Here is an 11,706-nt window from a genome sequence, read left to right on the forward strand (position 1 = left end):
GTACAAAGCTGGATGCAGGGTAGGACCCAGAGAGTCCTAATGAACGGATCTGTGTCATCCTGGCGAGAGGTGGCCAGTGGTGTCCCTCAGGGGTCCATGCTTGGTCCAATGCTTTTAAACATCTTTATCAATTATTTGGATGTGGAGGTAAAGAGCTCACTGGCCAAGTTCACAGATGACACCAAGTTATGGGACAGCATGGTCACACTTGAAAATAGGCTGCAGATACAAGCGGACCTAGACAGGCTGGCAAGTTGGGCGGATTGGAACCAGATGAAGTTCAACATTGAGAAGTGTAAAGTTCTCCACCTGGGGACAAACAATCCCCAACATACTTACAGGTTGAATGGTATCAAACTGACTGCTAGCACCACAACTAAAAGAGACCTAGGGGTAATAATAGGCCATAGTATGCACATGAGCCATCAGAGCGATGCTGTAGCCAGCCGGGCAAACAATATTCCGACATGCATCAACTAATGCATCTCAAGCAAAACCAAGGAAGTGATTCTTCCACCTTACTCAGCATTGGTGAGACCACAGCTGGAGTACTGAGTCCAGTTCTGGGTGCCACAGTTCAACAAGGACATGGAAAAGCTTGATAAGAGTCCAGAGGAGGGCCACCCATATGATAAGAGATTTGCAAGGCAAGCCATACGAGGAAAGGCTGAGGGACTTGGGCCTCTTCAGCCTAAAAAAGAGAAGGCTGAGAGGGGTCTTGGTAGTAGCCTAACCGTTATGTCAGGAGTATACACCAAGGGCTTCATCAACAACTGTTCACCAGGGCACCCTTGGGGAAAACCAGGAGTATTTGTGCCACAGCCATTTGTCCCCTAGCACACCCCTGCACACACGCTCCAGCATGCAACCTGTGTGGGGTAGGGGAGGCTGGGGTCAGCACTTGTGCTGGCCCTAATAGCCTTACCTGGGGTCCTGCCTCCTAGGACAGCAGTGGTGTTAAGCCAACCACTTAGAGCCTGGCCAGCCAGACTTATTTCTGGTGGTGCACACTACTACCACATGCACCACACCACTTTGTTTAGTGGTGTATTTTTTGACACTGGGATCTCCTGGTGTCAAAAATGCACTGCAAATTAACAGTGCAGCAAACAGGTGCACATGTAGCACATGCAGTTTACAGCGCCTCAAACAGGTTTGAGGTGCCACAAACCACACATGCATGCTTGTCAGAATGCACCCAAAGGTGTTACGAGATCAGACAAAAAGGTACACTCAGAGACTGAAAACTGATTAAAAAGGTACAAAACAAAGGGTAAGGCTAAATGGTAATTTTGCACAATGGAAGAAATTAAATAGTGGGATGCCTCAGGGATCTGCGTTTGGGCCTGCGTTGTTCAACATGTTCATAAATGATAAGGGAAAAGAGGAGAAAAAATAATAATACTAATAAAGTAACAAAGTTTGCAGACGATACAAATTTATTCCAGGTAGTAAAACCCAAAACTGATCTCTCAAAGCTAAGCAAATAGGCAATAAAGTGGCAAATGAAATTTAACACAGGTAAGTGCAGAGTTAAGCACATGAGGAAAAATTCTCTCTAAACTAAACACAGCCAGTGATAGGCTCTGTATTAACTGTCACCACTCAAGAAAGTGATCTTGGAGTCATTGCAAAGCATTCTTAAAAACAAAGGTTAGTTCAGCACGCTGTCCTAGTTAAAAAGACCAGCAATGTTTTAGGAATCATTAGGAAAGGAACTGAAAACTTTCTGCCATTATATGAAACCTAGGTATCTTGAATACTGTATGTGATTCACCCCATCTCAAGGACATACTGCAACTAGAAAAACTGCAGACAAAGATGATCAGGGGGTATGGAATGCCTTCTAGGTAAGGAAAGAGTCCAGAGGAGAGCCATGTGCATGATCAGAGGGCAAGACAACAGGCCTTATGATGAGAGGCTAAGAACTATGGGACTCTTCAGCCAGGAAAAGTACAGGCTATGGGGGGACCTGGTGGTTGCCTGTAAGTATACAAGAGGTGTACATCAGGATCTGGGGGAACACCTGTTCACCATAGCTCCCATGGGATGATGACACGGTCAAACAATCACAAACTTCTCCAAGACCATTTCAGGCTGGACATAAGGAAGAGCTTCTTTACAGTCTGAGCCCCAAGGCCTGAAACAAACTGCCGCCAGAGGTGGTGCATGCACCTACTCTGGACTCGTTTAAGAGTCAATTAGACATTCATCTTGCTGGGATACTGTGACCCCAACTGACTTTCTACCCCTGGGGTAAGGGGCTGAACTCGATCTTCCAAGGTCCCTTCCAGCCCTAAATGTCTATGAATCTGTGAAAGACTGAAAATGCTGGGACTCCTCATCTAAGGAAAGGAGACAACTAGGTTGGGAGTGGGGGCAGAGGAGCATGATGGGAAATGAGAGAGATCTATAAAATCACAAATGGCATGAAAAAAAACCCCATTTACTATGTTTCCAAATGAGAATGAAGATGCATCCAATGAAATGATCAGGCAGGTTTAAAACAAATAATATGCTGGTAGGGGTAAGTGGGAAGCTAGTAAATCCAGGTGTACCCTATAAGAAAAAGTTTGGGAACCTCTGCTCTAAAACACCCACAACTTGCCACTATCAGATTAGGCTGCACTAATGACTTTTGGTCTGACAAAGTAGGGCACTTATGTTCTTAAGGCAGGGGTGGGCAATTATATTGGGCAGAGAGCCGCTTACTGAGTTTTGGCAAGCCATCAAGGACTGCATGACAGGTAGCCAGGCGCAGATAAATATTAATTTTCTAAATTTTTTAGGGGCCCCAAAATGGCCTAGTGGGCTGCACCTGGCCTGCGGGCCGCATTTTGCCCACCCATCTTAAGGAGTTGCATGGTCAAACATGCAGACCTTACTCCCTACCAAATATCAATTTTGGGTCACCCAGTATATCCTTAATCATCTTTTGGCTTTTGAGTTGAGCTTTATGGGACAGACACCATGTACAAGTTGAATGGCAAGGTTCCAGTTACTGACGCTGAAATTTCCTTTTCACTCATTTTCTGATACCCTCTGAAAGCAGGAGCTAGCTTGTTCTGCTGTCTCTGCAAAGTCCTGCCACACCACTTCTGCTGGCAATTCCAAAGGGAAATATAACCTAGTTTCAGCCACCAAAACCACTTAAAACAAAAAAGGCTACTAAAGCTGGAAACAGTACTTTTTCCTAGGGAAAAAAAAAAGAAACAGTGGTCACTTACCCTCTTCTCTAGGAAGGACAACGGACCCATCTTTAGGGTACCAGCCTGGGACATGGGATACCCAGATTCAGTTCCCTGTTCTAACATAGACTTCCTGAATGACCTTGGGCAAGTCACTCTGTCAATTCCCCATCTCTAAAATTGGGATAAGCTGTTGTGAAGATCTGCAAGTCCCTTCTACTCATATATAATGTGTATAGAGTAGCAGCAACTGGATATTGATGGCTATATACCTTTATTTATTTGAATTACGTATTAAAAACTGAAATGCTAAGATACTATGGTTTCATCCATTCCAATCAGAAAGTAAGAAGGTGGGTAAAGTTCTTTGCAGCTCCTGATCTCCACCTCGGAAAGTAAGGGGCAGTAGTTTTCAGGACATAAGATTCATAATAGTGTATGGCAACCACAGTTCGCACCAGCTTAAGTGCTCTTTAAGAACCCAGTCCACATAAGTTCCTACAGTCCATCCCAGTCCAACTGTGAAGTGATGTCAGTACTTGGTCAAAGCCCTACAGACAGGGAAATAGTCTGCTTTCTTGTTCAGGTTTCCATGATGAGGTTTACAATGCCAGCTACTGCTTCCAAAAATGTACCTAGCTCTTTAGGACAGTAGGTTTCAAACCAGCAAGATTCAGGATTACCGGTCACAAGTAAGGGCATTAAAATACCCAGCACTTTAAAATAATAAGACGACAGAAAATATAGGAGCCATACAACTGCTTATTTGGGTGACATTTATTAGAGAGCTTTTAAGCATACAATAGTTCATGTTATTGGTGGGTCAGGATAACTAAGCGAATGTAAATTGGGTCAATAGAAAAGAATAATTTAAAACTAGTGGACAGGGCTTTTTTCAAGAAAAATTAATTCTCTTAACTAGTGGAGGAGGAAAGTCAGATGTAAAAACTGATTGAAGTAGAGCAACAAATTTAGGAGTTTGCATTGGAGTTCATCCACTTAACTGGCAACTCAGATGTACAATAGCAGCAAATTCCTGCTACTCTTTTCTTAGGGTACTTGGGTCTATGCCTTCCACTTCCCAGAATACACACCCCTTCCCCATATTATAATTGGCAGAAAGTGCACGATGAATGAGAGCCTTTACTAAGGAGACCTAAACCAGCACCTAAAGTAGTTATTTAGGTGCACAGTTTACATACATATGTATGATAAACTGGCTCTTGATCTTTCAGGAACTGGAACATGAAACCAGTACAGGATTTCAAGAAGAGCATATTAAAACTCAATCAAGTTCTCACCATAAGGCAACCTTGGTATAGAACAGGGGTCAGCAATGTTTTTGAAGAGCATGCCAAAAACATCTGCAACCTCAACTTGTAAGATGTTGCTTTGCCAGAGGCAGACAGCGGGGGCTACAATAGGCCTGATGCTTGTTGTGGCAGCTTAGCCCCAGCCCCTTCCCTACCATCCACCCCAAGGTGCATATGCCAAGCAAAATGCCTGTGTGCGCCATGCTCTGGCACACGTGCCAGGGATTGCCTACCCCAGATATAGAACCTTCCTCCAGTTTACTTGAACTATAGATTAAAACAACACATTCTGCAGGCAGCTACACCACAGGGTGGCACTTCCTGACCGTAACTGTAGACAGCAATGTGAATTTTACTTCTGTAAATACAGCTTTTTGAAAGATATGTACTTAACTATTTTAGAGAAGCAGATACCATCACCCCCTTGCACATTTGTAGTAAGCTGCCAAAGCAGTTATAAACTAACAGCAATCTCTTGGCTGCCATCTAGCTTAGAGGTTGTCTTCACCATCAAAAGACCAATACCAAAGTCTGGAGGCATCTATTCATACAAAAATGCTCATAACTTAACTTAATAGTTCTGCATCTACATTAGCTGCCTCAATTGTGTTTATTTTTAGTCTCCTGCATTTATCAATGCAGAGAATTTGAATCCTGTTGAATTCTTCATTCTTTATAAAAAGTTAAGATTTTAAGCAGTTAAATTCTGACATTTAAAAGTAAGCCTCTGGAATTATTTTTCCATCTAGGCTACTGAACTGAGGTAGACTCCAGGAACTGAGTTAGTAGCCATCTTGGACAGAAGAAATGCATCATAGTTTCTAAGCATGATGAATACTGTTCACTAGTTAAACATTCACATACCAGATACACTCTAATTTTCCCCAGCAATTTTTTAAAATCTAGGTCTTTAACAAAAAGCTTTTGAAAATCCTGGTGATCAAAAAATCCCCAAACAAACAAAAAAGGTAAAAATGGTAAAAAAATACAGTCAATTTACTCAAATAAAATCAAATTTTTAATTTTCTTAAAACATGCCAAGAGTAACCACTGGACTCCCTGTACTGAAGCTATAGTGTTTTCCTGCTAATAAGTACCTTGAAATGACTATTAAAATTGCAGTTCTGAAGGAATATGATGGAAGACAAGTCACAATTTAATAACAGATTTCATCCAGAGGGCAAGATGATTTACACAAATTAAATTAACAGATTCTCCCATTAACATACAGGACTTTGTTAAGAATACTGGATTAAGTTAAGAAGAAAGTTCAGAAGATGAACAGTTTCGAACCACTTTCCAAAATTTCAATGGCTTTTTAAAAGTTCCAATAAGCAACACTTGTACAAAACTGAGATGCACTGGCTTCTCCGTGAGAAGAGCTGAGGCTCTTCTCAGGCTCCTTGGACCACTAGTATGAAAGGTGGCTGATTTTACTTCCCCCCCCATCCCAGTCCACTAGAGGTTGTGATTTATTAAAATGTTCTTGGACTTATTGAAGACTGGTTTGGCAGGCAAAGGCTGCAGACTGTGTCAATCATAGTGGATGGCAGTGTAGAAGATTATCCAAACAACCTGAAGAGAGGACAGAAGAGAAGAAAGGAAGGTTACTCAGGCCCCTCTGGAAAGGTTTCAGCAATTAGCATTCCCCAAACTGTGCTAGCAGTGCAAGACACATCACTTCAGAGGCAAGATGGAACTTCATAGGGAAATAATTTTTACCGTCAAATCAAATAAAGCATGCACCAAGAGCACTCTCTACCTGACTGAAGACTAATCTCTAGCTTTAATCTCACCAGAGGAAACTAACACATTAGAAACTGGTGTGGAACTTCTGGCTAGCTTACCAGGCATCCTGACCTCCACCAACACAGCCCCAGCTAAAAAGACACCAAAACACATGTGCTCACTTCAAGACAGCCAGTACTGAGATCACAAATGCATTGAGAGAGATGAGAGAACAGGAGGTGAGGGAAGAGAGAGAAAGCATTTTTAAACTGCAATGTACAGTGATAGGACAGGTCTTAAAGACAAGAGCAAAACTTGATGCAATAAGCAACAGTGCTCTAGATAAAACTTTGGTGGAGATGGGAAGCAGATTTTAAAAATAAAATTGCTCTTCTCATAGATCTACGGGGAGAGTGGACAGGAGAGAGGGGAGACTCAAGTTCAATGACATTACAGCTGCAGTTTCTCACCTTTAGCTCTCCCTGACCCAAGTTCCATGAAATATTCCTAGTCTACTACATCTCATTAGTCTGCAAGTAGGGACAGCCTATCTTCATGCTCAATCCTACTTATTAGCTGGTAGATAACCATCTTTTCCCCCCGCACTCATGAACCAGCCCTGTTAGGTCTTATTTAAACATAAGCAAATCCAACAAAGTATCAGAAAATGGAGCAAAAGGAATTACCAAAAACAGTGCAAAAGATGTCATAAATCCTTCTTTTGTTAGCTCCCACGTCCCTCCATACTCCTCCTCATCTATCTGCTGGAAACTACTAAAATAGAGGTAAAGGACTCCAGCATTGATCAGGCAGAATCTGTGGGGGAAAAAACATTAGAATCCATCATTTCCAATGACCAGATAAGAGTAATCTCTGCTCTAATTAACATTATTGCTGAGGAGTAGGACACTGCCCTTATGCCCCAGCTTAGTAGAAGCTCCTGCTGAAAGATATTTTGCCTCCTGAAGAGAAAGCACAGAAAAGCAATTCTTCACAGTGCAAGTAATGTTAAATCTAGAAACTACTCCCCCCTCCCCACAGTTAGGACTGCACTGCCTAATAGCAGATAGTGTATTTCCAGTTTGACTTGATACAGTTATACCACACCAGTTAAATCATAGAAAGGTAGGGCTAGAAGGGATCTCAAGAGGTCATCCAATCCAACTCCCTGCTCAAGGCAGAATCATCCCTGTTCAAACCATCCTAGACAACTGCTTGTCTAATCTGTTCATAGGAAGACCACAAAGTTAAAACTGAAGGACTCTGATACTTTATCATGATTGTTTCTCAAGTCTAAGGTGCTAGGCTCCTCAAGTACATTTATTAAACTCTGCTATCCATTAGTAGATTTTATCTTGCCTAAGGGTATCATCTTCTGGTGGCCTGTGGCCCCATTTTAAGCTGCTAAACTAGTGTAAAGGTTGATTGGTAGAGATAAGGTCCTCCCTTCGCCAGGTGGAACCCAGGTGCAAAAAAAGAGAATAGGCATGAATAGGTCAGAGGAAAGAGCTGGCAGAGTCATGGCAGACTTGTGTCCTAGCACCTCTGTGTCCCTATAAACCCCCCCTAGCATCACGACAGGAAGAGTACATCTTGGAGCAATCAAAAATATTACCTTAGTCTGTGCCAAGGATCACACCAACCTCTGTATAGGCAATGCAAAAACAACTGCATCTTTTTCCTCTCTCAACTCCAAAGTGGAGTTAAGTTTGACCCCAGTAGACCCAGAATTAAGCCAACCTGGGCCTTGCCTTTGAAATATAACACACATATTTTTTTATAATATAAAGCATTGCTTAGGTTTACCAGCTTTGATCTGGGACTGAAAAACTCACCAGTGGTTAACCAGGGGCATCTCCTTCCCCTAGGCCATTTATATCTATCAAATAAATGTAGTGTTTCTAGCCTTTATGGCTGTGAAATCCATCCCCAAGATGCAAGTGGATGCAGTTTTTTTTCCAGGCTACAGACAGCAGGTTATGTCTTTGCTGCAGCTTGGGCAGTTTCACTGCTACTGTTTTGAACCATGATCTGAATTTGTTGAAAATCCTGAGTTTCATATGAATGTTGCTGGGGAAAATTATGAGAAGTAGTAAATTAGGAAACGCAAACCTGATTTGTTTGTTTTTTGGGTTTTTTTTGGGGGGGGGGGGGGTAAATAAAAACTAGGCTACTTTTCTTTTCTTCTTAAAGGAAAAAGATGGAGACCTTCTTGTAACAGCTGGGAAGTTCTGAGAAAGGGGAGGAAACAAAAAACAAACAAACCCTTTTTACTTTTACCACTTAGAAGAGTGTAGAGGTTTTATAAACTGGAAGATATCTATCACAAGCAGATACAGAGTCCTAAAGTAGGTCACAAGGAAACTCCCCAACAGATACCACATTAGTGTCCTTCAAGGCCTGAAGTATAACAATGGCAAAGGGCTGGTACTGAGCTTTTTCCTGGAGCATTGCCCCCATATTTCATTTCCACCTTCACCTCTGGGTGGCAGGCTTAGTTCTCTAACTCGTAAGAGGCTGCTAAATTTACAAATCCTGTTACGTTTTATAATTTGAATACATTAATTTACAGTGCTAATAAAATGGACAAGCATACCACATATATGAACATTTAGGAGGTTTTATATAAACATGTACCCAGAGAACTTCATGAAGATATCTACTTTACAGGACCTTTCTCCTTATGTTATTATTGTAAGTAAAGTGTTTAACCAAAATGTATCTTTAGTGAGATGAAGGAAGCAGATGCATCAGCATAACCTTTTGTTTATTTGTTCCAGATTACAAATCTTTTTGTATTTCTCCCTCTTGAATACATCAGGGGCGGATTGGGTAGGGTAGGGGAGAAGGAACTGTAACAATTCCATTTTACAAGAATTCTTATTCTGGAGGCCATGACCACCCAGCCTTTCCCATAAAGTTCCCTACTGTGTAGCATGGAAAAATATTGACAATTACTGTTCCAAAAGACAAGTATAGCCATTTACCACGTCAAACTGAGACACTTTTCTTTTTAAATGCCAAAATAAGAGCTGTTCAGAATGTCTGGGATATGCAAAGACTGTTAGATGCCAATTGGTTGATGTGGTCAGAGATGCATCATGGCAAACTATAACAGGAAATATGATGCTACATAAAAAAAGTGTGTAAGATTTTGAGTGCCTATATAGCACTCCGCTGCTTTGCTGTATTAAAGCAAACTAGAAATATCGAACCCTTAGTATGAAAAAGTACATGACAGGTAAAAGAAAATAAACCTTACATTGCTATTCCCACAAACCCCTTCAGCGGAACTATGCCCCAGATGATTCCCAAAATAACGGCAATGATCTGTCGGAACCAGTAGATCACATCTAAAAACTCATCCTGAGGAGAGAAAAAGAGTAGTTAGGTGTAAAATGTCACACATTTTTGGTGGCAAAAAGTTATAAATAAAATGCAGCTTAATGTTCACCATGCCCCGCCCCAAAGGAAAAAGAAAAAAAAAAATCAAGGTTCTGAACACAAGTATATTTTAAAAGAATAATGCATATAGTATTCAAAAGCAGCTGAAAGTAAGAAATGTACCCCAGTCCTCTCTAATTTCTAAATTCCGTCTTAAGTCTGGATTGTTCCTCCCTCTTAGAGGCCCCTCACAACAATGAATATATTCAGTCTTCTTGTTTATTAAAATGAAACACAAGTCAAATGTTATATGTACAAAAAAATGAATGTTATGTTCCCCATCACCTGCTAACAAACATTGTGAGCAATTCAGTGCTTCCAAGCAACTTCAGACACCACAGAACTCAGAGATAAAATATTTCCTTACTGATAGTATTTTGACTGCATTGCGATGTGTTTGTTAAAAAGATGAATATTAAATTAAAATGATATAAACAAAAACAAAAAAAATCAAAGTCACTGAACATTCAATTTTACGCTAAAATGCTGTGTATTTAGCAGTACTGCTGTGTATACTCAGAGCTGTACCTGAATATACAAGTGACAACACTGTGCAACTGTTTATTCCTATTTTCCCTGGGGAGCCTATAGCAAAGGTGAATTCTAGTCTAAATCACATTTCAAATCAAATTTCATTTCTGCTGTCATACAGGTTTGCAACCTCCCTGGCAATCTAGACATACTAGCACAACCCAGGACAGCATCTGGCTTTCAGAGCCATTACTACAGAACATGTAATGCTGTTCGTTTCCTCACTACATTGCCAATGGAACGTAGTACATTAAGTTCCCTTCACTCACTGATTTTATACAGAAGTTAATCATTTGACTAGAGCATTAAAATGTTTCTCATTCAATCCAGGTTCACCCATATGGAAGGATTACATCATGTTTTAAATATGCATTTACCCATTTTAAAAATAGTCAGGTAACTCAATTGTAGCAGTATTTACAGAAACTCAAATTTCTTTGCAGCATTGGCCAGACACCTAAGCAGACAGTGGAAGAAAGCTTTTTATTTGCATGACAGCTAAAAGCCAGAAGCTTCTGACCTTCCCACTGCTGTTTATCACAACAAAAGATTAGAAGTCAGAGCAAAAACAAGTTGTCATACCTCTAGCTCCAAAAGGGCTTAAAGAAAAGCCAGAGCTGTCTCTTTCAAGAATAGTATTTATGGGATTTTTTTGTTTTTAAAATGACTAAAAAAAAAAATTAAGTTGAGATCCATTCAAATAGAAGGCCCAGTAGCAGTATTGACAAAATGTCACCAAGGCTCCTTGGTAAGCCGTGATACATTCCTAAATCATAATTTTATGAGATTGAGCATCTCTGCATACTTCGAGAAAAGAAACACCCTGACATATGGGGACAAGCCTGCATCACTGACATGCTGCTCATGTCTGGAAGATTATAGCTGAGCTTGTAAACACTTATGCAAGTACTTAACTTTGTGCATGCAGGTACTCCTAATGACTTCAGTGGGACTATTCTTGTGCTTCAAGTCAAGCACATACAGGCACGATTGCAGAATCCAAGCCTTAGTGTGTCAGATTTTTTTAGAGGGAAACTATGGAGGAGCCTCACAGTCGATGGGCGAGCAGCCAGGCTACTGCTTGTGACATGCAAAAAACTGCTGAAAAAAGAAAAGTTAAGCAGCAGGGCTGGAGAGGCTTTGTCTATCACACCAGTCCGGCTGCTCTGCTGCCTGGACAGCCCGTGTACAGCCTGGTCCCCAGCAAGAAATAACTAACATCTGGACATCTCTGAGCTTCCTCCTAGCTCTAGCTTCGGGTTTTTAGCCACCCAGAAATTTGAGCTCATCTTCAAAGTAAAACCAATCATCTCAATACCGGTTGGTTACCGCGGTGCGGAGCCAGGCGCAGCGCCAGCCGCCACCGCACAGTGTCCCCGCGCCGGCGACCTGCTACCCCGCGCGCCGGCAGCGGGCGCGAAGCTGCTCCGCGGCCCGGCGCGCTGCGAGGGATCTCGGGCTAGCTGCAGCGGCCGGACACGGGCTCGGCAGGCGCCCCGCGA

General features: G+C 41.7%; 1 protein-coding gene across 2 annotated transcripts in view; it reads right to left on the reverse strand.

Moving 5' to 3' along the window:
- Window positions 1–5,492: 5,492 nt before the first annotated feature.
- Window positions 5,493–11,706, reverse strand: part of CUNH20orf24 (chromosome unknown C20orf24 homolog) — a 6,648-nt gene continuing 434 nt past the window's right edge. The window contains exons 2-4 of one of the 2 annotated variants that reach the window (XM_019539742.1): window positions 9,492–9,595; window positions 6,923–7,045; window positions 5,493–6,111 (exon numbers count right to left, since the gene is read on the reverse strand). In XM_019539742.1, coding sequence (XP_019395287.1) covers window positions 6,039–6,111; window positions 6,923–7,045; window positions 9,492–9,595 — 300 coding nt within the window. In that variant the 3' untranslated portion in view covers window positions 5,493–6,038. Of the gene's footprint in view, window positions 6,112–6,915; window positions 7,046–9,491; window positions 9,596–11,706 lie in introns of both variants that reach the window. The other variant, XM_019539741.1, reaches the window with a different exon arrangement.

The sequence above is a fragment of the Crocodylus porosus genome, unplaced genomic scaffold, assembly GCF_001723895.1.
Source record: "Crocodylus porosus isolate Cpor-Errol unplaced genomic scaffold, CroPor_comp1, whole genome shotgun sequence".
Classification (NCBI taxonomy): domain Eukaryota; kingdom Metazoa; phylum Chordata; order Crocodylia; family Crocodylidae; genus Crocodylus; species Crocodylus porosus.